Here is a 27,505-nt window from a genome sequence, read left to right on the forward strand (position 1 = left end):
TACAACGCGTTTTGCGGGAGTGTCCCGCTTCCTCAGGCAATAAGATGGAGCATATACATAAACAGGTCTGGTACTATGCCATGCGCCTCACAGAGTCATGTTACAGATTTAAAACATATTCTTATAATGATTCTTTCTTTGCTGTTCTCTTTAGATGGTACCCAGTGACTTTAGCATCTTTGATGTTGTGATGGAGATGAGGCGCCAGAGACCGTCTGCTGTGCAGACAAAGGTACGTCACCCGGCATTCTCAATAATCACTGTTCTTCTCTAGTCATCTGTATCCCTCTACCTGCTACCCATGTGATCTCTGGAACCTAAACCAGTGGCTGGATAGTGTAATGGCTCTGACACAGGAGACTTAGGTTCAAATCTCGGCTCTTCCAGTTTAGTAAGCCAGCAACTTACTGTTGAGAATCCTTGGGCAAGACTCCCTAACACTGTGTGTACTGTGCAGACCAGCAGGATAGTATAGGTTAGGGAATAGGATTACTGTGTTATTGTATTGTAGTTAGTACTGCAGTTAGTTGTTAGAGAATAGTACTGTTAGCTTACTACAGATTACTGCAGTGCTGCTGTGCTGAGCATTGTCAGTGTGACAGTTAGACAGATAGTGTGCACTGTCTGTCCTCTACTCTGCGGTCTGTCACTCCGTGCTGATTTGATTTAAAGTCCAACCCCGATTTTATTAAAGTAAAAGTACCCCACTTCATCTGGTGACATCATCACGTATAAGTTGTACTATGTCTGCTGGCACCGGCAGCCGGGGGAGGGGCAGCAAGGGCAAGAGGACAGGGAGCAACATTACAGCCACCCTCAGAAGGTCTGCCGTGTCAGTGTCGACCCCAGCGGGCAGCCTACCCTCAGTCAGTGAGCTTTCCGCTCCAGGCGCCACGATTGAACTCAGGGCTGTTAGCCGCAAAGAGTTTGAGGAGGATGTTCTGGGTTTTGAGGAGGGGGGTATGATGTTGATGATGGGATGAAGGACCGTGACTACCATCCACAGGATGGGGATGTTAGCTCTGACTCTGAGGAGGAGGATGCGTCGGTGGGTTTGGCACGGAGGATCAGCTTTGCAGACAGTGGCCGTGGAATGCGGGACCCACCACATCCTTCTGCCGCTACCACCAGCCGCACCACTCAACCCCCAACCCCCACAGGGAGAAAAGCCGCAGCATCCCATTCAAGCCGCAGGGGAATCTTCACCTCCCCAATCTGGCGTTTTTTCACTCTGCCCTCATTGGACAGTAAGTTTGCCATATGCAATGTGTGCAAACTACAGATGAGCAGAGGTTGTGAGTGACCCCTACAAGTATGACACCTCCAGCTTCATCACCCATCTGGCCAAAAAACATGTTGTTGAGCATGAGGAGTTCAAGAGGCTGAAGCAATCTGGCACTGGCTCCATCCGCCACGGTGCCACAGGCCACTGCTGCTGATACCACCACCTATATTCAACCCAAAACACAATTGCGGCGTCATTTTTTGGAGGTGTCTGGGCTGAAAACTATCATGTCCCAGTTGTGCGGTTGGACTTATGGACACAATGTGGGCTGCATGACCGTCGACCGCTGTCTGGAACCTATCCTGAAGTTAATAATTTACAGGCCCTTTTTTTTTCATTTTATGTTAACCAAATATTAAATTAGTGTTTCCCTTTAAAAAAACATAATTCTACATGCATCATTTACCCTAAAAACCCTTTTTAAAGCTATTTAAAGGGCACTTCCGGTTTTTCTATCCGGATACCCGAATAGGTCGGGTACCCGCGGGTAATTTGGTCGGATATCCGCAAGCTCGGAACCGGATACCCGAATCGGATCTGGGTATCTGGGTACCCGGATCCGAATACATTCGGGTTTTAAAAAGTACTACCCGAGGCGAGCATTCCTGCTTCTCAGTTCAGATGCACTTTTATTGAAGACAGTTTTTAATTTTGCCGGATCACTTATGTCTGGTATCACTGCAGATGCCATAGCAACAAGCGGCCCTGTGTTTTCAGCTCGCGTGCCTGTCTGAGTGCTGGGTGATCAGTCACCCTTGCTTTCCTGTGCCGTCTTCTGTTGTGGTTTATGATTTGCATTCCTCTTCCCGCAGGAGCAGTACGACTTCCTGTACCACGCCGTCACCGAGATGTTCGAGAAACGCCTGAAAGATTTAAGCCAAAACTATGAAAACCTACAGCAGGTAAGAGGCTAAAATATGACCAGATTAAAAGTGAAACTGAGGTGATCCTGAAGTAAAAAACTAGATGCTTACCCAAGAAGAGGGAGGCCTCTGGATCCTGCAGACGGTCCCCACGTCCTCCTCCAGATCACTGCCCGGGACCCTACTGAAAATTGCAGCAGGTGCAGAGAATGGATTAAAGTGGGATTGTCACCATGAAAATCAAATTTCAGCAGCAGCTGGTCTGAGTGTATTAAATGATAAAGATGCTAATCCTGCATTTAAAACTTCCAAAACTTTTTATGCTGTTATGGTTTGGAGTTATCACATGCCTTAGGATCACTGGCCCTTTAATTGCCATTGCCAAACAGTTGCATGCTGGGGTTTCTTTTTATCTCTAATATATTCCTCCTCTTACCTTTATTTCCCTGCCTAGCTGAAACATGATCCTCTGCTCACTTGTGTTTACAAGCAGGGCTGAGGCGACTCAGCGATTGGAGAAGAAAAGAAAAAGCAAAGGGCAGAAATGACATCAGTATTTAGCCTCAGCTGTTGGCAAAAGACATGGTTCCCCACCAGGAACAGAATTCTCTCCATTTACTATATAAAATTCACTGAAATCAAAACGTGGACAGTACAATACAGGTGTTATGTAAGTAAATCAAGTATTTATCTACTTATATATGTGGTTTTTCCCTGGCATAGTATGGCTGATCCTCCTGCTTTAAGATGTAATAGGGCCCTAGGCAAGGTAGTAGATTTTGGGCCCCCTTGTGGTCCTTTTGGTAAGCTGGAGTGGAGAGAGGCCAGAGAAGGTGGCTGGTGGACCACTTGACACCCACTAGGCCCCAAGCACCTGCCTAGGTTGCCTGGTGAAAGGTATGGTGGCACCTGCACAGTAGCATGGAGCTGCTCATGCGTGAAGATCTCCAGCTTACTGTATAGGCGCGGCCATGCTAGCACAGGCACAGTATGGCATGAAAAGGGGTGCGGTCTTTTGGGGGTCTGTGTGCTGCAATGGTGGGAGACAGAAGGACCTGGAATGTGGCTACAGGATTCAGAGACTTCCTTCTTAGGTAACCTTAGGTTCACCTCGTGTGCACTTTCAAGAGGAATGTTACCAAATGTTACCAAAAGATTGCCGTAAGGGGGAAAGCTAAATCAATACATTGCAAAGTTAGACATTAAAAAATAGATAGATCAAGAAATTATTGATATTCACCATGTGATTCATTCCTGTAGTTTGATCCACTGTGAGCCTGTACGTAATCATCTTTACTTCTGACAGACATGAAAAAAAAAAACAGGCAGCACCAACTGCCATTATCTATAAACACACCCACTTACAATGTGATAGGCTAAAAGGTTTCAATAAAGCCAAGGTCCGCTTTTTGAAAAAGATAGCTCTTTATTGAAACATGCAATTAAAATCACATGTAAATGGAAAAATGGGCTTAGACTTTTTCCATTGACATGTGATTTTAATTGCATGTTTCAATAAAGAGCTATGTTTTTCTCGAGCTGTGCTTCTGACCTTGACTTTTTTTAGACTGGTGACCCTGGAGGGCATTTGGGCCTCATCAGCTATAGCACGCTCCATCTCCATCGGAGTGCTTGGTCTAACGTCTTGTGAGGCTAAAAGGTCTAGCAGATATGGATGCTGCAACATGGCCACCCAATCGATCATTTCACAAGGGCTCGATCAGGTGCTTGCCGGTATCGGTGTTCAATTTCCCAACAGACCCAGCGGACCCCTGGCCGGTCTCCCCACAAATATGTGTTGTGGGTATCCTGAATAATTTATTGTATTGTACTACAGTATGTGTCACTACAGTGCCTCTTTAAGCTTATGGTTCTTTTGGGAATTTACCTCCATGGGTTTCTACTGTAATACGGGGATTCTGGGAAATGTAGTCTGGCAATTATTGTTCTTCCTACTTTATATGTCACATGGTCACAGCTGACTAATTTGCAGCTGAATCTAGGGTGAACAGAAAGCAACATGTACTGCCGTTTCAGCTTTTGACCACATGACCAGAAGCAGAGGATTTCATGAGATGGCTTTTAAGCTCTGTGGTTGTGGCTGCTGCATCTAATCTAAAGGCACCCTGAGCAGAGGAATAAAATGGAAATCTGAACTTACCTGGGGCATTCTTCCAGCCCCCTGTTGCCCACGAGGTCCCTTGGTGTCCTCTGGGTCTCCTCCGTGGTCTAGCTGGCGGCTCCGTTAGGTGCGCAACTTTGGCTGAAGTCATGTGCAACTGCGCATGCAAGACGCGGTAGCACACCTGGCTCGATCACGCGCCTGTTGCCATACGCCTCCTGCGCATGCTTAGTTCAGTCTTTCAAGAACCTCGCTTGTGTAGAAAGCTCAGGTGGACGGGCCATGCATGCGCAGTTGCGCATGACTTAAGCTGAAGTCGTGCACCTAACGGAGCCACCAGTGAGGCCATGGACAGGAACCCAGAGGACACTAAGAGACTCACGGGCTACGGGGGGCTGGAGGAAGCCCCAGGTAAGTTCAGATTTCCATTTTATTCCTCTGCTCAGGGCCCCTTTAACTGCATCATTCACACTGTTCAGTCTGCAAGGGGGCTGGCACATACTTAATTTCTATTGAGAAGATAGCAACCTGTAGCACAGACAGTCTGTGGTACAGTAAATGGTCAATGTCTGGTCTTCTGATGAGATACTTTGAAAATGATTTATTTGACATCACCTTATCAAGGGTTTTATAAACAGATAAAAACAAAGTCTGCAAATGAGTACCTGCTCAGGACTGGGGAATTATTTTTGCCTGGTGACAGGCAGGGGCGTAGTAATAGGGGTTGCAGAGGTTTGAAACCGCATCGGGGCCCTTGGGCCAGAGGGGCCCCGAAAGGCCCTCTCTCAAATGCAGTATTAGCTCTCTATTGGTGCTGTGCTCATAATAATCACTTCTATAGATACTTTGAATAGTGGTAATCATTAACAAGCTGTTCCCCATCCCCTTCTTGCACCTCTGACACTGTAGTTACCATGGACAGGTTTTAGTGCGCCGTATCAATTGTTATCTATAGAGTGCTGGGGGCCCCATTGTAAAACTTGCATCGGGCCCACAGCTCCATAGCTACGCCACTGGTGACAGGCTTCTGCATTTATTGCTATGGTGACAGACTTGGGACACTATCATGTACGTGAAAATACATAGAAGGAATTTCCTCTGTCGTTAGTTCATGCAAAGAAAAGGAGAAATCACAGAAATTCTTATTTCATATGTAAATAATGACGGTAATTAAGTCTGACGATTAGCTGCTTTTGTTGGGGCTATTTTTTCCACTTCCTCTTCCTGCCTTTCGCTTCCTCTTTTTTTTGTACGTATTTCTTGGTTGTCTTTTTTTGTTTAATTTCATTCTCATTGTTGTACAAAAAAAGGTTTCATATGAGAGGGGGATTTTCATGCCGAAGGTCACTCCGTGTTCATGTTATAATGATTATATAGATATTTTCCTTTAACCTATTAACAGCTTTAATAGAATTATATTGTTTGAAATAAGTGTACTGCTTTTGCGGGCCAGTAAAAAAGATCGCTCATGGCTAGTGGACAAAAAGGGCGCTGCCATAGACTCCAATGCAAAATATCGGCTATATAGCGCCCGACAGTAAAAAAGGGCGCCCGAGAAATAGCTGATCGTGTTTACAAAAGTTTTTGTTTACAGAATAAGGTTTATAACAAATACCGTTTACAGGTTCGATTTAACTTTGTGGTTTTACTTAGTTTTTCGTTTTTAAATTTCGATTTCAGGGCTGTAACAAGAAAATTATCGTTTACACTTATTTTATTATTTAAAATTCGTTTTCATACGTATAATGCTTAAATATCGTTTTCAACCTTGTGCTATTAGAAATACATCGCTTTTGGTATTAACTTTGTATTTTACACTTATAATGCGTTGATTATAGTTTTCTAATATATCGCTTTTAATATTACCGTTATTTTAAGATTTTTAATGCGTACCTGATTTTAAGACTATTTATTCTAATATATATATATATATATATATATATATATATATATATATATATATATTATTAATGTGTACGTGATTTTAACGCTATTTATTCTATTACAAATATATAAATTATTCTATTCATGTTATTTATAGTGAAGTATTTTAACGATTAAATATATTATTGTTTATATGTGTGTAAGGGTGTTTGTGCAGTGGAGATGGTTAGGGTTAGGCACCACCAGGGGGATAATTAGGTTTAGGCACCATCAGGTGGGTGGTTAGGGTTAGGCACCACCAGGGGAGATTTAGGGTTAGGCATCACCAGGGAGGTCTTGGAATTAGGCACCACCAGGGGGGTTTTAGGGTTAGGCACCACCAGGGGGGTGGTTAGGGTTAGGCACCACCAGGGGGGTCTTAGGGTTAGGCACCACCAGAGGGGGTGAGGGTTAGGCACCACTAGGGGGGTCTAGGGGTTAGGGATAGGTACAGGGAGGGTTCTGTGTGAGAGTAGGGATAGGTATAGTTACAGTACAATATACACCACCAGAGGAGTGGTTAGTGTTAGGCACCACCAGGGGGGTCTAGGGGTTAGGGATAGGTACAGGGAGGTGTCAGGAACCGGCCCCCCGGCAAGCCTGCAGATACGGTTCCCGACTGCGGGTTAGGGTTTGTAACACTAGTTACACTGCAGTCTCTTCTAGGCTATGAGCGTTGGCTTAGTACAGCAGAAGTCAATTTATTAAATAACAATTTAATATTCCAGAAAAAAAGTGGACCTATGCAGAAAATAATTTATACAAAAGATTACAAAACAAAGTAAAAAGTTACAAAGATAAAAGTTACAATGATACACACAAGGATATTTGCATCAAAATAAAATGGGAATTAAAACGTTACCAACTTGAAGGTCTAAACGTTGTTTGCGGGAGAACGCAGCTTCTGGTCAGACCAGGATAGCCCTAGTGTTTGCCATCTCCTAAGAGCTACCAGTTGTGACTATCTTAGGCCACTTATATAGTCCGTTGTATGGCCTGGGGCCACTCAAATGTCCATATCCAGGAATAATCCAATTTCCAGTTTCCTACATAACGCGCGTCATATCCTTTCTGTGATATACAACTTCAAAGCTTTCCTGTCTCAGCTTTTAAAGTTTGCAGAGATTTCAAAACTACATCCAGCAGGCTGTCATATGTAAATTCCTGGCTCAGGCTGGTGTGGTCTGCAGCCAGTCTAGGTGACACATCTGAGACAGTATTTCACAGCAGATCACAGCAGATCAAAGGTGGGGACTTGACTGCTCTTGGCATAATAAGCCATTTCCTGGCCAGAGGCTAGCCAGCCAATTAGCAGTTCCTGCTCCTATTCACAATCGTTTACCTTCAGATGCAAATGTAGTTGTTATTGACATACAGAGAATCCAAGCTTCCCCCAAAGCCCTACTGGGTTTTAGCAGACATACACATGTGACACTGACAGAAAAATGAAATATATGGTCTTCATGCGATACAATATGGCTGCTATGTTCTGCATATTACCGTACATGTCATCATCATCACATATATCCTCACAGGAGGGTTCTGTGTGAGAGTAGGGATAGGTATAGTTACAGTACAATATACACCACCAGGGGGGTGGTTAGTGTTAGGCACCACCAGGGGGGTCTAGGGGTTAGTGATAGGTACAGGGAGGGTTCTGTGTGAGAGTAGGGATAGGTATAGTTACAGTACAATATACACCACCAGGGGGGTGGTTAGTGTTAGGCACCACCAGGGGGGTCTAGGGGTTAGTGATAGGTACAGGGAGGGTTCTGTGTGAGAGTAGGGATAGGTATAGTTACAGTACAATATACACCACCAGGGGGGTGGTTAGTGTTAGGCACCACCAGGGGGGTCTAGGGGTTAGTGATAGGTACAGGGAGGGTTCTGTGTGAGAGTAGGGATAGGTATAGTTACAGTACAATATACACCACCAGGGGGGTGGTTAGTGTTAGGCACCACCAGGGGGGTCTAGGGGTTAGTGATAGGTACAGGGAGGGTTCTGTGTGAGAGTAGGGATAGGTATAGTTACAGTACAATATTTGTAATATACACAATTTATTACATTATGTATATTTACACAAAGGGGGGCGGGGGTCTAGGGGTTAGGGATAGGGAGAGCCTACAGTTAGGTATAATTGCAGTAAAATACCTGTAAAATCTACTATTGTATTACTATGCTTAATACAAGTGTAAATATCGTATTTGGGTATAGACGCTATTTGACGTTTCGTTTCCGAATTCGTTTGTTGTTATAGACGGTATTTTGCCGTTTCATTTCCGTTTATTGAACCGATTTAGCACTTTATAAGCTATAAATGAAAAATATTGTTTTACATTACAACTTATAATTTCGGCTATATCCTGTGCCCTTTTTTCTAGGCACCCTTTTTTGATACACGCCTGCTTTTGACCTCAGTTGGCAGAACTCCTTGTGCTGTAAATTTTTGGTATGCTTTGATCTCTCTCGTCCAGTAGAAAATATAGAATCTGAAAGCAGAAGTTCTCTGTTATTGTCTCACACTGCCCCCTAGTGACAAGTGGCCATAAATACACATTACAGCAGTACAAATTAGAAGCAGGGAAATGTAAGAAATAAAAAAAATGTGCTAAAATAAATTGGCCTTGAGCACTTGCACGCCTTTAAATAAATTGGCTGCTAAAGGGTTAACCCTCCTGACGGTTTATCAAAATCCGCCAGGAAGCAGCAAAGCCGTTTTTCTTTTTTAAAAATTTTTTCATGTAGCGAGACATGATCGGAGAATGGGATCTCCTGGAGGGCTTCCCCCGTCGCCATGGCGACGGGCGGGATGACGTCACCGCCGTCATCGACGCCGTGATGTCAAAGGGGACTCCGATCCACCCCACAGCGCTGCCTGGCACTGATTGGCCAGGCAGCGCACGGGGTCTGGGGGGGGGGGGGGGGCGCAGCTGTGGCGCGACGGATATCGTCGGATCGGCGGGTAGCGGTGGCGATCGGATTGCACACGCAGCTAGCAAAGTGCTATCTGCGTGTAGCAAAAAAAATTATGCAAATCGCCCCAGCGGGGCCTGAGCGGTGCCTTCCGGCGGCATAGCCAGAGCTCAGCTCGGGCTTACTGCCAGGAAGGTTAATATCTATGTTGTGTCTTAGAGCAAAATGCTCCATGCACAGTATGTACAACAGCGGCGACAAGGGACAACCTGTCTCATTGTGTTGTTGATGGGAAAGGCGTCTGACAGGATCCCATTAATTCTCTAACCCTGGCAGTCGTGCCGTTATATAGTCCCAGGATTCTCTGTAGCATATTTTAGTATAATCCAATTTGTGTAAGAACTTCCTTCAAAAAGCTCCAGTGAATCCAGTCAAATACCCTTACTGCATTGAGAGTACACACATTTGCACCCCCCTTTTTTACAGCTTTATATATGAGTAAGAGCTCCTCTCCACTATGAAGTGATGCAAGTGCGGCTACCTCGCCGCATCGCATCACTTCCGCTGCTAGCCGTGTCCCTTCCGCATCGGGAGATACAGAAGTGTATGGAGGGGACGGCGGGCAGCTGCGGCTGTGCGAGAATCTGCAGCATGCTGTAGATTCTCGGATCGCTCCACACTGTTAAGAACGCAATGCACGCAATGGAAACTGTTCCATTGCCGTGCATTGCTTTCAGGACACCTGCGGTGCGATGCAGCTATGTAGCCGAATCGCATCACTTCTAATGGAAACGGGCCCTTTCTGTTTTCCGGGTGTTGTCCTCTGCTTCGCCTCCTTACTACAATTATTTGCAAAACAGAAGTTTGCCTTCCTAAAACAGAAGGTAATTGCAATGTTTCAGGTTGGAGTGAGCTCTGAGGTGCATGACTATTAAATATATGCAAATCCTCTCTTTGACACATCATTGCTTCAGCAGATCTGGAGGCGTGTTTAGCTTTCAGGGACAACTAAGGGATGATTTGCATACTCAGCAGTGATGCATTATGGACCGCCTCAGAGCTCACTCCAACCTGAATAATCGCAAATACCTTTTGTTTTAAGAAAGCTAATGTCATACTCACCGGGTCCGTGACCCTCAACGCTTCCAGGCAGGGGTCTCTACGCGTGCGCGCGGAGGGACGCTGAGTCTTGTAGTCCCTTTCAAGTCAAGATGGCGCACGATGTTGCGCGTGCAGCGCGCATGCGCTGCGCGCTGGGCGCGCGTGCGCGGAGCTGTGTGCGCGCACGCGACGCTGCGCACTGCGCTTGCGCAGGGTGGTGCGCGCGTTCAGCACGGCGCACTGCGCATGCGCAGGCGTTAATTCTGGCGCCAGATTCAATTGCCACCAGTATTTAAGCAGCACTGCCCTTCACTGCAGTGCTGCTTGTTCTGGCAGTTTGGCTAGTGTTCCTAGTGTGATACCTTGATATATTTATCTCTGATCTCCTGTTGTGACCCGGCCTGTGTACTCGACCATCCTTGAACTCCGCCTGCCCCGACCTTCGGCTTGTGACATCGATCATCCTTGAACTCAGCCTGCCCTGACCCTTGGCTTGTGACCCCGACCATTCTTGAACTCTGCCTGCCCTGACCCTTGGCTTGTACTGTGGAATACGTCTCTTCACCCCAGTCCTTCACTCAGTAGTATCCTCCTGTTCTCCGAACCACTGTGGAGCTTCCTCTGGCGCAACCTGGTGGGCACTAGGCAGCGAAGCGCGGCATCCCCATTAGGGGGGTGTTCCGGCATCTCCATTAGGGGGGTGTCGGTGAAGACCCGTGGTCACTTAGACTCTGCGCTGGAGTGGTTCTATATCAGTGGTGAGGTCAACAGTCTCCTGATCCTAACAGTAACAAGCAGCCATCATGGATACTAGTGGAGGACGAACACAGATGGACCTATTATGTGAAATGGTCTCCCAGCTAACACTTTCAGTCGCAGAGGTCCAAAAGGAGAACTCCGAGATCCGGGAATTTCTTAGCAATCAGCCGGTTATTCCAGCTCCTGCTTCCGCTCCTGCTCCCGCAGCCCCAGCGGCAGTTCAAGTTCCTGCAGTCAACATTGTGCCTATTGCTGTGGAAGGAGCAGCTACTGCTACACCAGAGCCCAGATTACCACTACCTGATCGGTTTTCAGGGGACCGATCTAAATTCCGGCTGTTCCAGAGCGCTTGTCGCCTCCATTTCACCTTACTGCCCCGAACCTTCTCCAGTGAAGGGATCAAGGTCGGAGCCATCATCTCCCTTCTGCAAGGCGAACCTCAAGCCTGGGCCCTCCGGATGGTTGAACAGAGCGATCCAGCCTTAACCAGTGTCACTACCTTCTTTGATGCCATGGCGGAACTGTATGACGACCCCGGAAGAGGGGCATCTGCAGAGACTGCTCTCCAAGCCTTACGTCAGGGAAAGAGGCCAGTGGAGGAATATGTCACCGATTTCCGTCGCTGGTCAGGAGACACCTCTTGGAATGAGTCAGCGCTTAAGTTTCAGTTCAGACAAGGCCTATCTGATGTGCTGAAGGATGAACTAGCCAGAGTTGGAGTCCCAGATACTTTAAAAGACCTCATTCGTTTGTCTGTCCAGATTGACCGGCGACTAAGAGAAAAACGGTTGGAAAGAGCAGGCCCTTCTCGTCCCATATGGGTCCCTTCTATGGCCGAAGCTTCCACTACTCCTAGCTTTCCTGTTTCTTCTGCCACATCGGAGGTTCCTGAGCCTATGCAACTGGGGTTGGCTCGACCTGCCATCTCTCAGGAGGAGAGACAACGTAGAAGATCTGCCAATCTGTGCCTCTACTGTGGAGCCCCGGGCCACTTCCGGTTGAATTGTCCAGTCAGGCCTTCGGGTAAGCCTGACCGACCTTGCTGCAAGGACAGTACTACCCAACTACTGGCAGTCTCTCATATCCCTCTTACCCTCTCGTTTCAGGGCCCCAGAGGAGAGACCGTTAGAGTCAAGGCTATCATCGACTCCGGAGCCTGCTCCTGCTTCTTCGACATCAACCTGGCCTCACAACTTCAGCTTCCAACCCGCTGTAAGGGGGTTCCACTCACCATCCAGCTGGCTGATGGATCTTCCATCAGCTCCGGTCCTATTACGTCAGGGACTTTCCCCTTGATGATCACCATTCAAGAAGAACATCACGAATACCTCTGTTTTGATTTGCTCCCTTCTCCACTCTTCCCGATCATTCTGGGCATGCCCTGGTTGAAGATGCACAACCCAACCATTGATTGGAGCACGGGTGAAGTGTCTTTCCGTCAGGGCCGGCTTTAGGGGGGGGCAAGAGGGGGCAGAGCCCCCTCAAATAGACTTCTTGCCCCCTCAAATATGCTGCTGCTTCCTGGTCCATGGAACGCAGACACATTTCCTCTATCTCCGCTGTGCTGTGTGTAGAGGGCGGAGATAGAGACACTCAGTAGCCTGGTCGGGTATCACATGGGGCCAGGCAGCCAGTGAGAGAGGAGTGAGACACTCTGCTCTCTCACTGGCTGCCCGCCCCATGTGATCCCGGCCAGCCAGCCACAAGTATCTCTGTATCTGAATGAGAAGGATGGGCGCGCTGGGGAGACATGAGAGGAAAAGGCAAGTGATTTATGTCTCCAGTCCCAGCCGCCCAGCTCTCTGCATACACAGGACACAGCCTGTCAGACTGCCTGTGTGCTGCTGATGGACGGCGCTATGTTGTGTATAATGTACGAGTCCCCTGACCTCCCACACTGACCTGAGGACCCTGTGCCCACATCACTGTGATGATTGGTGGGCAGGGGGATACTCTTTTATTAATAACTGATTCCTATCTGCAGCTCAGGGAGCAGGAACAATCTGCACAGAGGTCAGATATACTCTGTGTAATGGCTCACCCCCCTTCTTTTCACTATTCAGTCTCACTGACTGACCTGCCCTCTGCTCTTCTATCTGCTCTGCTCACTTCAGCCTGCATTTTCTTTTAACCCTTTCACTGCCTGTCCTAGCTTCTTAAGCTTTGTGTATCCTAATTTAATCATTTGTAGCTGCTGCTGGTCTCCTATTAAGAATGTCTTAAAGTGTACCAGAGATGATTGACAGTGTTGTATACATACCTGGGGCTTCCTCCAGCCCCATGCGCACAGATCACTCCCACGACGCCGTCCTTTGCTGCCTGCTGCTGCGGTATTGGGTCCCGTTAGTTCTGCCAGTCTACCCAAGGGAAGTGCGCCCTCTACGTATCTCTTCGGTGGTCGCTGGAGAGATACGTAAAGAGCGCAGTTCCTCTTGCGCAGACTGGCTGAACTAACGGGACCCAATACCGCAGCAGCAGGCAGCAGAGGACGGCGGCGTGGGAGCGATCTGTGTGCATGGGGCTGGAGGAAGACCTGGGTATGTATAAAACAGTATCAATCATCTTTGGTTTCCTTTATGGGTGCCATACATCAGCAACTTGGCAGTGTATTTTTGGTGAAATGCTGTCAGATCACATATTTTTGGGGGATGCACTACAGCAGAGCTCAAACTATCCCTGCAGACCTTTAACACCACTGCTAAAGTCATGTATATTTGGCCCCACCCATGACCACACCCACGGTCTGCTGCATGACCACGCCCATTTTTTGGCGCGCCGCGCGTAGCGGTTTTTTATGCCCCCTGCAAATTTCTGGCTGCCCCCTTATATGTGCCTGTCTAGAACCGGCCCTGCTTTCCGTTCAGATTATTGTCTCCGCAGTTGTTTCCCTCGGGCCGGAATCCTTTTCTGCTTAGATTCCAAGAAGAAGGACTCTGTTCCCTCGGCCTATCATGACTTCTTGGATGTCTTCGACAAGTCAGGGGCTGACGCCTTACCCCCTCATCGCATCTATGACTGCCCTGTTGATCTTCAGCCAGGTGCCTCCATTCCCTTTGGAAGGACTTATCAACTATCTGAGCCAGAATCCCAAGTATTGAAGGACTACATTGATGAAAATCTCAAAAAGGGCTTCATTCGCCCATCCACTTCACCTGCCGGGGCAGGAATCTTTTCGTGGAGAAGAAGGACGGTTCCCTTCGTCCATGCATAGACTATAGGGAACTAAACAAGATTACAATTAAGAATCGGTATCCATTGCCTCTCATGTCAGACCTATTCCAAAGACTTCGTACTGCCAGGATATTCTCCAAACTGGATCTCCGTGGAGCTTATAACCTGGTCCGTATTCGAGAAGGAGACGAGTGGAAGACAGCTTTCCGTTCTAGGTTCGGGCATTTCGAGTATCTAGTGATGCCTTTCGGCCTATGTAATGCCCCAGCCACATTCCAGCACTTCGTGAACGATATCTTTCGTGATTTCATTGATGATTTCATGGTGGTGTACTTGGACGATATACTAGTCTTTTCCTCTTCCCTGGAGGAACACCGGGCTCATGTCAAGAAAGTGCTGTCTCGTCTTAGGACTCACGGCCTTTACGCTAAACCTGAAAAGTGCGAATTCGAAAGGAGGTCTATCCAGTTTCTGGGGTTAAAGATTTCACCTGGCGGTCTAGAAATGGATCCACAGAAAGTCTCTGCCATTCTGGATTGGCCCGTCCCTTCTGATAGAAAGGCTGTACAGAGGTTTATTGGTTTCTCCAACTTCTATAGAAGATTTATCAAGAATTTCTCTCAAGTAGTGGCCCCCATCACACAATTAACCAGTACCCGGCAGACTTTCCACTGGACTTCCGAAGCCCAAGAGGCCTTTGAAAAGTTGAAGACCTGCTTCACTTCGGCGCCTGTTCTGAGACATGCGGAACCTTCTAAGCCTTTCATCCTGGAGGTGGACGCCTCAGAGATTGCTATTGGAGCCATCTTGTCACAACGATTCGATCCTAAAGACCTTCTCCATCCTATTGCATTCTTCTCGCGGAAACTTAACCCTGCCGAAAGGAACTATGATGTGGCGGATCGAGAACTCCTTGCTATCAAAGCCGCCCTGGAGGAATGGCGTTACTTATTGGAGGGAGCAGAACATCCTATCCTCATTTTCACAGATCATAAAAACCTCGAATATCTCCGTTCAGCCAAGAGATTGAAGCCTCGACAAGCAAGATGGTCCCTGTTTTTCTCAAGGTTTAACTTCCACTTAACTTACCGCCCTGGCTCTAAGAATACAAAACCGGACGCTCTGTCACGTATGTTCCATTCTGAGACTGTTCCCAGCTCAATTCCGGAGAATATCTTATCATCACAACACTTCTTACTTCTTCAATCAAGTCTACTCACTTCTATCCAACAGGAATCCGCTCTTCTTGACACCTCCCTCGATTTGCTGCTCAAGGATGGTCTCTACTATTACCAGGAAAAGATCTTTGTTCCTCCCAGGTCACGACTTTCTGTCCTTCAGGCCTGTTGATGATAAGCTAGCAGGCCATTTTGGAATGGCGAAGACACTCGAGTTATTACAAAGAACTTTTTGGTGGCCTGAAATGACCAAGGACTGCTATCATTTTGTGGAGACTTGCGAGACCTGTGCCCGGTCCAAGAGTTCCCGCACCAAGCCCTGGGGTCTGTTGAACCCGCTGCCCATTCCAGAACGGCCCTGGGAGAACATAGCCATGGACTTCATAGTAGAACTTCCGCCTTCCAAGGGTTTCACGACTATCTTCGTGGTAGTCGACCGATTCTCCAAAATGGCACACTTCTTCCCTCTTAGGGGACTGCCCACGGCTGCAGAAACTGCGGAAATTTTTTTGAAAGAAGTAGTTAAACTCCACGGATTACCTAGAGACATTGTTTCAGATCGAGGAGTCCAGTTCACCTCTAAGTTTTGGCAGGAGTTGTGCAACAGACTGAATATTCACACTTCATTATCATCAGGCTATCATCCGCAAACTAACGGTCAAACAGAACGAACAAACCAGACCCTTGAACAGTACCTCCGATGTTTTTCATCTGCTTCACAAGAAGACTGGTCTTCACTCCTGGCCACTGCAGAATTTGCTTTTAATAACACAATCCATGCCTCCACCAACCAATCTCCATTTTTTGTGAATTATGGATTCCATCCTTCATTTCTGTTAGGTTTCAAGTCGGAATCTAAGGTTCCAGGAGTCCAGGAGAGAATATCTTCCATCACCGACAACTTCTTTAAAGTACAAAGAATTCTGAAAGAATCCCAAGAGAAGGGAAAGAGATTCGCCGACAGACACAGAAAGCAGGGGCCAAGTCTTGTACCAGGAGATCAGGTTTGGCTCTCTACAGTTAATTTAAAGCTTCGATGTCCATCCAAGAAGCTTGGGCCAAAATTTATTGGACCTTTTCCTATTCAGAAGCAGGTGAATCCAGTAGCCTTTAAGTTGTCATTGCCAAGGTCCTTACGGGTGCACCCAGTATTCCATGTCTCCTGTTTAAAGAAAGTGGAGGTTAGTAAATTTCCTGGACGTTGCCCTTGCCCTCCTGCTCCAGTTCTTGTAGAGGGTGTGGAGGAATTTGAGGTAGAGAAGATCCTGGATAGCAGGAGGATTAGGAATTCCATTCAGTATTTAATTAAGTGGAAGGGTTTTGGTATGGAGGAGAACTCTTGGGAACCGGGCAGGAATATTCACGCTCCGAGATTGATTAGGCAGTTCCATCAAAGATTCCCACAGAAACCAAGACCTGAGGGCACCCGGAGGTTGCCATTAGGGGGGGGGCAATGTCATACTCACCGGGTCCGTGACCCTCAACGCTTCCAGGCAGGGGTCTCTACGCGTGCGCGCGGAGGGACGCTAAGTCTTGTAGTCCCTTTCAAGTCAAGATGGCGCACGATGTTGCGCGCGCAGCGCGCATGCGCTGCGCGCTGGGCGCGCGTGCGCGGAGCTGTGTGCGCGCACACGACGCTGCGCACTACGCTTGCGCAGGGTGGTGCGCGCGTTCAGCACGGCGCACTGCGCATGCGCAGGCGTTAATTCTGGCGCCAGATTCAATTGCCACCAGTATTTAAGCAGCACTGCCCTTCACTGCAGTGCTGCTTGTTCTGGCAGTTTGGCTAGTGTTCCTAGTGTGATACCTTGATATATTTATCTCTGATCTCCTGTTGTGACCCGGCCTGTGTACTCGACCATCCTTGAACTCCGCCTGCCCCGACCTTCGGCTTGTGACATCGATCATCCTTGAACTCAGCCTGCCCTGACCCTTGGCTTGTGACCCCGACCATTCTTGAACTCTGCCTCCCCTTACCCTTGGCTTGTACTGTGGAATACGTCTCTTCACCCCAGTCCTTCACTCAGTAGTATCCTCCTGTTCTCCGAACCACTGTGGAGCTTCCTCTGGCGCAACCTGGTGGGCACTAGGCAGCGAAGCGCGGCATCCCCATTAGGGGGGTGTTCCGGCATCTCCATTAGGGGGGTGTCGGTGAAGACCCGTGGTCACTTAGACTCTGCGCTGGAGTGGTTCTATATCAGTGGTGAGGTCAACAGTCTCCTGATCCTAACAGCTAACTTCTGTTTTGCATAGCATTTTAGTATGGAGGCTTTTTGGTCTCTTTCAGCCCCTTACACACTCCTAGGAGTTCTGGTTCACCATGAGCTCCCTGGGCAATCTGTTTCTCTTAGTTGAGTGAACCCGACCTGACCTGTATGTTTTTTAGGTCCGGTGAGTCTCTCCGCTATGATTTTAGAATGATGTTTAGTGTCCAGATTTATGAAGTGAAGTTGGACGATAGTTACTGCATTGGGTTGTCTTCTTATGAAGGGGCTACAGTTGTTTAGAAAGGGGAACACAGAGGGGCTATATATGTTAATAGGACAGATACGGGGCCTCAGTTGTTAATATTGGTGACTTTTCGGCAACAATTGTTCGCAAGGGAGACACAGTGATATCCGTCCTAGTTATGACGGTTGTGCAACACACAGGCACGCCCAATGACAGAGTTTTTCTGAGGAGCCAACAGACATTTTAGCCAAGCTGGAAGTTAGATTACCCAATTATTATGTAACAATAATGTCAGCCACATGGACAGAACTTAGTGGTGTTTTAAAGTAATCGCTCCTTCACCCAAAAAATAAATTGTGCACTGCACAGAGTGCACTTTGTACATGCTATAGATATCCTTCTTATTTTAATACCAGCGGCCAAGGCCCAGAGTAAGCTGCCCCCAAAATGTCATGTCAAATGACTATCCAATCAGCTGCAGCTTCCTGAGGCAATGTTCCTGCCCTCCCCACCATAACAACCCATGTGACCATTTCTGCCATTTTACCTCTACCGCTGCGGTCCCCCTGCACCCCCGTACTGCTTCCTGTCCCCCAGTACTGCCATCCCTTCATACTAAAAGCATGCAGTCAGAGTAGGAGGAGCAGCTAGAGGAGAGTGAGGTGAAGAGGTCATCATTGGGGGAAAAGCAGCTTGTTGTGCTGTGTGAGGAGTCTGACATTGAGTAAGGGTGTGATTTCAACACTACTGCAGCCAAGGAGATCAACAGGGCAGTCACACAACTGGTATTGCTTAAAAGGAAATAAGTATGGCAGCCTCCATATCCATTTTAGTACAGGTGTCCTTTAATAGTCAGACCTGGAACAAGCACGTAGACAGTGGAGTCAGAATACCTGATCTGCAGACTAAAAAATTCACGTTTATTGAAAATCACCACAGATAAATATCTATATATTTCTAATGTAGTTTTATTAAAATGTTTTTTAAAGTTTGAGTGTTTCAGCAATGTAGAGAGGAAACGCATCAATACGTGTTAGAAAACAGCGGGAGAGTGTGAATCGCACAGGACGTGGCCTGTAGAGGTCTCAATTACACAACAAACTGACCATTTCCAAAACCACCAAAAGGCAATAAGGGCCTCAATTCACTAAGCAGTTTAGACTAGTCTACAGATGGTTTTTAGTCTGCTGATGAATTGGTGTAATGTTTTAGACCTGTTTTTAGACCTGGTCTAACATTCAGTAATTACACAATTCACAAAGGCAAACAAGGAGTTGTCAGGAATATATTGAGGTGCTGATGATATTAGGAAATACAGGAACATATCTCTGTCATTTTCTGTCTGCTATATCTCACATGTGTATTCTGCTTTGAAGGGATGGTTATCTGGCTGTACTACATTTGCATTGAATATCTCTGGAAGCAGGGGGCTGGGACATTAGCATACAGTTCCTCTGGACAGCCAGAAAACAGGTAATTAGGAAACCCTTAATCAGACAGTTGCTTTGAAGCAGATCACACAGGACATCCTGCTGCAATGTGAAAGCCTTAATCAATTGTCACCTGTAACCTGGGGAGATTGGAGGTTAACAAAGTCTTTTGTTGTATAGGACACTGTTCACATGTGGATGTCAGATCTCTGGGAAATCAAATTATGTCTGAGGATGTTATTAAATCTAGCTTCCCCCCGTCCACACAGGCTTACAGCCTCCAGGCGTATTTCATAGTATAAAATCGCAGCTAGGATAGCCACAACTTGTAGTTCTTGGAGGTAGCTCACACGGCTAGAACTAACCTGGTTCCTGACCAGAAGTGCGAACCCCCCGCAACAACGCCAGATCGATACGCTGGTACGTTTATTTCCCGTTTATTTTGGTAAGCAAAATCACTTTGTGTGTTATCTTTGTAACTGTATCTTGTAACTATTTTTACTTTGTTTTTTGTAATCTTTTTGTATATATTCAGTTCTGCACTGTTCTATGTTTTTTCTGGAATATTAAATTATTATTTAATAAGTTTGACTTCTGCCGTACTAAACTAACACTCATAGCCTAGAAGAGACTGAAGTGTAACCGTGTATAAGTTCATGCCTAATTGTACGCTTGAGCAACACTACCGTATGAAATTGTAATTGCATTGTGTGTGGGGGCGTTTGTCATACGTTGGCCTAAGCGCGCAGCTGACCCAACGTACGAACAACGCCAGTGCGAGTAGCGACAGCAGAGTGGCTAACAGTATCGTTCGGAACGACTGTTAGTGGGTCTTTGCTTCACGACAGTGTAAGATTGCAACTGTGTGTGGGTGTGGGTGCGTGGCGTTCCCGTATTTGGCCTAAGCGCAAAGCTGACCCAAATATGAAAACGCGGATGGCGCGCTGAGGACTCGACAGCAGAGTGGAAGTGTCTAGCAACGCTAGTGGTGGCAGTGAGAGGTGTTTTGAGGGGTTCCAGCCTTGTTTGTAGCTTAAATAAGGCTGTTCCCCGCTTAATCTGGTCAAACCCGCAGTCGGGAACCGTATACGCAGGCGTGCCGCGGGCCGGTTCTTGACAGGAGTAACCACGCGGGATGATTGAAATCTACGTCCTGTTAGATCCGCACTGCAACATGCAGGACGTAGATTTTAACTGCGTTGGCCCGCAAATGGTTAAAGTGGATCCGAGGTGAACTTTTACTCATTGCATAATTGTGTTCCTTTCCTATTGTTTATAGGGCATTCCTCAAGCCAAATACTTTTTTCTTTTTGTTTTAAAACTCCAATTCCCTATAAACTAAACCACACCCACAGGTTTTCAGAGAGCCTTGGCAGTAGCAAGGGCTCATGGGAGCTCAGTCTGGGCAGGAGGAGGGGGAGGTATTACTAGCCAGAGATTTCAGAGGCAGAGGGGAGGAGGGAGGAGGAGGGAATTAGGTTTTTTCACTGGCTGAGTGCTCAAGATACAGATAAGCCTGCCTCTGTGTAATGTTTACAAACAACATGGCCGCTGTCATTGTATCACAGTAAGAAATAATCATTTTCTATTAAAGCTGTTTGCAGCTAGATTTGCTGTATAAACTATCTAAACTTTAGATAAGATATATAGACAAGTTACTTGTTATAGTTAGTTTTTCATCTTGGATCCGCTTTAAATTATCTGTATGTTTTGGTAAAGGGGAAGGGGAACCAGAGTGTCTGGAGGAAAACTACACAGACACAGGGAGAACATACAAACTCCATGCAGATAGTGAGCTGGCTGGGATTTGAACCAGGGACCTAGAGCTGCAAGGCGAGAGCGCTAACCACTACGCCACCATGCTGCCCACAATAGATACTTACCTAAGAAGATTTCTGATTGCTACAGTGCTCCTCTTCATGCATGCAGATGTGGCCATACTCGCGAGGGTGCAGCGTGACCACGTTCGGGCATGAAGAGGAGGGTGGTCATGATCTTCAGATGGGTCCCGGGCAGCAGCGGTACTGGCGAGGAACACAGTCTTGTGAACGCAGTCTTGTGACGTAGAGGAGGTCGAGTGGAGGGAAAGGTTTCCTAATGGTTATCAGAACAGCAGAGAAAATCATTGGGAAACCTCTCCCTCCACTCGACCTCCTCTACGTCACAAGACTGCGCTCTAGAGCGCTGAGGATCAAAAGTGATCCATCTCACCCAGGCCACCGCTACTTTAGCAGGCTTCCATCAGGCCGGAGGTTTCGGGTCATTGCCACCAAGACCGAAAGGCACAGGAACTCCTTCTTCCCCTCCGCTGTCAACCTCTTAAACTCCTCCTAAACTACAGTCACGTACCCCCACTCCACTAGGGTCCCCCTGAACTGCAACTGAAGAGACCTGAAGCTGGGAAACTATACTGTATCTACTATGTCACCACCTCTTTTGCTGTCCAGTGTACACGGTCTCTCTTGCTGTCCAGTGTCCACGGTCTGTTAGTGTTACTGTTTTATTGTGCTATTATCTATTGTCTTATTGTGCTATTATCTATTGTCTTATTGTGCTATTATCCATTGTATTGCTTTGCTTCTGAGTTATGTACGTGCCAAATCCAATTCCGGGCATGACCCAGTCATGCTTGGCAAAATAAATGATTCTGATTCTGAACACACGGGAAGCTTCTGCAGAATCCAGAGGCTTCCTTCTTCATAGGTAAGTATCTATGTACACCCACTATGCCCCAGGCATCAACCTAGGGTGCCTTGTGGATAACCCAGCTCATGCTGTACATCACCACAGGATCACACCTGTACACCCGACAACCTCACATATGTGTAGCAGCTTCTATAAATACTGAGGTATGATTGGTTGCTTTAGCACTGACATACGTAGTGCCCCGAAAAGACAAAGGGGTTAAATCTGTAGAATTCTGTATTGAAAACAGGAAGTGGCACTTCCTGATTTTTATCGCTGCCTAGCTTATCACAATAGCTCATCTCCTCATTGTGTGTCTGTCTCTCTCCCCGCACAGAACAAGACTCTGTACTATGATGATGTGGCATCGCTGACTGCCCGGCCCCCTACACTGCATCGGAGAAGGGAACTCAATGCATGGTGAGTGGTCAGCACTCTGCAAAACTCAATACAGACTCAATACGCTTCCTACAGCTTTCAACTTTCATTGTCTTTGTTTTGGGCTGTTTTATTTTGCTGAATGAAAACTAACAAAATGTAGGGATACGGAGGATCCATAATCATTTCCTTTTAGGACCCTTTTTCGCTGCACACGGTCTGTCACTGAAAATGCCCTACCACACTGATCACGTTGCTGCGGGTTCCGTTGCGGCACCGCAAGAGTTGCAGATCGATGTGCGTGGTAACCCCAGAAGTGAGGCTGATTTGTTAGCACCGTCGGGGGCTCTTGCAGTGTGATCATTTAACGATCACACCGCAACATTGTAAAAGCAGCCTTCAACAATATCAGTTGCCTGGCTGTCCTGCTGAACTCTTTGGCTGCAGTAGTGTCTGAATCACACACCTGAAACAGGCATGCAGCTAATCTTGTCAGATTTTTGTCCGAAACATCTTATGTATACGCTTGTTCAGTATGTAGGGCTAAAAGTATTAGTGGCAGAGGCAGAGCCGGGACAAGATCCTCCAGCACCCAAGGCTGAGACACTAAAGTGCCGCCCCTCCATCCCTGCCACCCGAGCCATCAAACACTGATTGCTATTAGACTAGGAGGCGCCACAGGGCCCACAACCTCCCCAACACCTTAATATCTAGTTATCTGGCTTGCAGTCACTGCCATGTATCCCCTTTTCTTATTTCTTTCTGCTTAAAACACAATTAGGAATGACAGCTGAATGAATTCTGCGCCCCCTCCTACACTGCGCCCTGAGGCTGGAGCCTCTCCAGCCTATCCCTCGGCCCGGCCCTGGGCAGAGGATCAGCAGGACAGCACGGTAACTGGTATTATTTAAAAAGGAAATATGTCAACCTCTCATTCAACTCAGGAGGAGGAGTTGGGACTGAATAAGACATTTTTGTAAATTTTTTAAGGTCTGTGTTAGTTTGATCTCTAACTAGTTAGAAGTTAGTATTTAGTTAGATCCATAATGTGTGGAAGATTTCAATTGCAATCCTTATGTCAATCGACATTATCAATTTTGTTTCTATGTCTGTCCCCACCCTGGCCTGTTTGCACAGGAACCCGATGCAATTCTAGAACCCCCCCCCCCCCCCCCCATGACCATGCTTGAATTCACTTATTGGTTGTTGGATGTGACACATGACACTAAGGGGTTGGGCCTCCCTACACATAACCAGGATGAGTACAGGCTCTAAACTATATTGTCACATTGTCACCCTTTGACCTTTTGTGGCTGGGCTGGCTCTCGCCCAAGTCCCCCCCCCCTATCCCCCCCACCCCCCCTCCTACCTAGCTTTTTTTTCCCCTTCGGTTTTTGGCTGTGAACCCTGGTATTGGCTCACAGTGATCACAGGGTCAGGATGATGTATGGCGCTCAGCTGTCTTTAGACAGGTGAGTGTCATGGAAACAGAGTGTCAATGGCGACAAGATTGTGCAGTGATGGGCAACTGAAATCTATGCCCTGACATGGATAAGAGGCTCCAAACAAGGTGTAGATTTAATACAGCTGTGGTTAACTTACAATGGGATTATACTCCCAAAACTAAAATTTCAGTAACTTATCTTAGTTACAGAAAAGAACATTTGAAAGCATTTCCAAGTATTCCCTGTGTGTAAAATCATATATATTTTCACTGTAGAAAGCAGTTGAAGTTTGTTTATCTCTATTCATTGGCAACGACAAGAATCTCCCTGTCTCTGTGTCTTCACTTTGCCTCCCTTCCTCTACTAAATAGACACATTGACACACTGGCAACAACTGAGCCACTTCAGCAGAAACGATGGGGGGGAAAGTGAAGACACAGGAAGAGGGAGATTCTTGCCTTTGCCAATGATTAAAGATAAGCCAGCGTCTACTGCTCTCTGCAGTGAAAATAAATAAATTTACCCACTGGGAATGCTTGGGCATGCTTTTTTACAGTATTCTTTTGTGTTACTAAGAGTAGTTACTGGAATTTTGGTTTTTGGAGTATAATATCACTTTATTTATGTATTGTTTTGTGTAAAACGCTAATATGAAGAAAACACTCAGACAGTCTCCTACTTACAAACAGGTGTAATTCCGGGAGGTTGTTTTGTAAATTAAATTGTAAGTTGAGTCTTGTGCTCTACATGGTGAAATGTGGATAAATGGTTCACTTTTGGACATGTATTAATAATGCTTTATTGTTGTTTTCAATGGGCTTTTAATTTGTTTTCAAATGCTTACAACAGTTTATACACCACTGTAACATGTAAGAGTAAATATCAGCAATAACAAATAAAGTACAGTACATTTTGTACATGAAGACAGCTTTGTGTGTATGAAACGCAACTTTTTTGGTAAGTACTGGACTGTCTGCACGAGTCAGGCAAAAACAGCGCAGGAAATTTGGGCACAACATGTGCCGACATAAGCTGCAATGTGGATTTCGGCTATACCAGTGCTCAGACAGTAAATTGGGTGGCGTGAAAACACAATGCCCAAATTACTATAACAACAGTGTAATTCTTCAGCCAGCAAAAGCTGGCAGACAAATTTCATCTTACCCCTGAGTCCACAGCGGCCTGGAGGAAAAAAAGGAATTAAAGGACTTACGAGGCCAAAATGGCTAAAAAAAGCCAAGTACCTTCAAGATGTTTAAATGCACGGAGGACGCCGTCCGCGCCCTCCGTGCAGTTCCGTCGGGTCCCCTTCCTGTGATCGCCCCCCGTGCCGATCGCGACCCCACAGGCCGGGTCGGGCTCTCGTTCCGCTCCCAATATGGCCGCTTCCTCTGGCCGCGGCTGCGCAGTCCGCCTGGCCGTGAGTGCGGCTGCGCAACTCTAGGGCCAACCCCCCGAACCACTCACTGTAGCATGGATCGGAGGGGTTGGCCGTAGAGCTGCACAGCCGCACTAGCGGCCAGGCAGACTGCGCAGCCGCGGCCAGAGGAAGCGGCCATATTGGGAGCGGAACGAGAGCCCGACCCGGCCTGTGGGGTCGCGATCGGCACGGGGGGGGGGGCGATCACAGGAAGGGGACCCGGCGGAACTGCACGGAGGGCGCGGACGGCGTCCTCCGTGCATTTAAACATCTTAAAGGTACTTGGCTTTTTTTAGCCGTTTTGGCCTCGTAAGTCCTTTAACCCCGCCGGAACTTTTGCAGGAGCAGGGTGAGCAGTGTTTCGGCTTTGCCTCGTGCCCCAATTTCCCAGCGCCTTAATTACATACATGCCTGTCTGCAGTAATAATGGAAAGGTCTGTGTGATCTGAATAATGAAAATGTGTCTATTGCATGTGAATTCTTAAGGTGGCCACACACCATACAACTTTTTAAATATCTGTTCAATTTAAGAAATGCAATCAATTTTTCTGACTGATTGTAACATTTCAAAAATATGACCAATGACCACACGTGTTAAATTTTCCCCCAATTATGATAAAAATGATTGGAAACTGTGAAAAAATTGCTAGGGTGTCTATATTAATAAACTGACAATCTAACACACATCATACAATCTTTAGAAAAATTTCCTGCATTCCGGATCGATAAAAACTTTCGATCTTTTCGGGAGATCCGATCATATTTATCGAATTGCTGTAAAATCGGATCATTTTATTGTATCGTGTATGGCCACCTTTAGTGGTAGTGTGACTAGGGGCGTGGCTTGAGGTAGTGCGGGGGAGATCAGAGAGGTATTCATTGCCTGGTAACACACTGCACAGCGATTTCCAATAGATTTCAGCATTAAATCTATTGGGAATCGTCCTGCTGCTGCTGCCTGACGGGCCGCCCCCAAGTTTCAACTCTCCCCCATTGTTTGGCACCACCGCACATGCCTGTACTACGTGACTCGGCATGTAGCGACATGGTTTAAAGGGCATTTATTGGTAAGGTATGAAAATATCACCTAGGAGAAAAAGTTGATTTGCATATGGGCCTTAGTGTTGTATTAACGCAATCCTCACCTGGTATCATCTCACCCCTAAGACACATTTAAAACCCCTCCCCTTTTCCTTCCCCCATCTCTCCTGAATTTCCCTGGCCTTGATGCATGAAATTGCATGATATTACAAAGTATGCGGCAATAATCCCGTCATGTGCGTAACTACTGCGAGATACGCTCATAGCACGACCACGGTACTCCATTAGCACGACCGCTACTATGGTAACGCACACATTGTAATATTACTGCATGCTGTGTATGCGCAATAATATTACTGCAATTTCAATTTTGAATGCTCACCTACCAGAATTTACAGAATTTAGATAACACTGCCTAAAAAATCCTCCATCTATACAATCTAGCCATGTATGGTCAGATTGGACCAAGAGACAAATCTCTTTGTAATGGAATCTGATAAAAGAGTGATCTGTTGGCTGTCCATACACTGCAGGCCGATTCCCTATCAATTTCAGCATTAAATCTTTTTCAGGAATTGGCAGCTTCGCAGCCACTGACAGCTATCCCCCAAATGTTTTATGTGCCCCCCCCCCCCCGTACCTGTGTATTTATCCTTTACCTGTCACATTGTCCCCCGAGTGTCCATTGTATTTCCGCATTGACACCCCATGTGGCTGCCGGCATTGTAACATGTGGGGCACAGGTGCACACACAGGTTTTGGACTAGTCCATCTCTTCATAGGGAATTCTCAGGGATATATTTATTTTCAAAAGCACTTAGTGAATGGCAGTTGCACTGTCCAACCGCCAAAAAATTGTGTAGTGAGCAGGGAGGCTGGCCAGCATCATTGTTTAAAACCTTTTTTGGGAATACATAAAGAATAAAAGCCTTGCTGAGAATCACCTATGAACAAATGGACTAGTCCAAAACCTGTCACTTCTGTCAGATTTCTACTGCCTACTGTAAGTGGCTGAATGGAGTAATTGTTAAGGGCTCTGCCTCTGAGACAGGAGACCAGGGTTCGAATCTGGGCTCTACCTGTTCAGTAAGCCAGCACCTATTCAGCAGGAGACCTTAGGCAAGTCTCCCTAACACTGCTACTGCCTATAGAGCGCGTCCTAGTGGCTGCAGCTCTGGCGCTTTGAGTCTGCCAGGAGAAAAGCGCAATATAAGTGTTCTGTGTTTGTGTTTGTAAGTGACAGCAACATAGGAGAGAAGTAATATATGGCTCATTTTACTCTGGAAGAAATGTACTTCTTATTTGTATATGTTTGCACATATTTTACATTTTACAGTTT

The 27,505-nt window shown here is 46.8% G+C and overlaps 1 protein-coding gene and 1 long non-coding RNA gene across 4 annotated transcripts in view; one reads left to right on the forward strand and one right to left on the reverse strand.

Moving 5' to 3' along the window:
• Window positions 1-27,505, forward strand: part of PTPN18 (protein tyrosine phosphatase non-receptor type 18) — a 220,565-nt gene that overhangs the window by 144,143 nt on the left and 48,917 nt on the right. For all 3 annotated transcript variants that reach the window (XM_068248793.1, XM_068248794.1, XM_068248792.1), the window contains 3 exons: window positions 155-232; window positions 2,098-2,187; window positions 22,220-22,302. In XM_068248793.1, coding sequence (XP_068104894.1) covers window positions 155-232; window positions 2,098-2,187; window positions 22,220-22,302 — 251 coding nt within the window. The remainder of the gene's footprint in view (window positions 1-154; window positions 233-2,097; window positions 2,188-22,219; window positions 22,303-27,505) is intronic.
• Window positions 1,913-26,978, reverse strand: LOC137527837 (uncharacterized). Its single transcript, XR_011023223.1, has 3 exons — window positions 26,826-26,978; window positions 2,260-2,332; window positions 1,913-2,148 (listed from the first exon to the last, which is right to left on the reverse strand). It is a non-coding gene; the product is annotated as an uncharacterized lncRNA (long non-coding RNA).

This window comes from Hyperolius riggenbachi, chromosome 8 (genome assembly GCF_040937935.1).
Source record: "Hyperolius riggenbachi isolate aHypRig1 chromosome 8, aHypRig1.pri, whole genome shotgun sequence".
Classification (NCBI taxonomy): Eukaryota; Metazoa; Chordata; class Amphibia; order Anura; family Hyperoliidae; genus Hyperolius; species Hyperolius riggenbachi.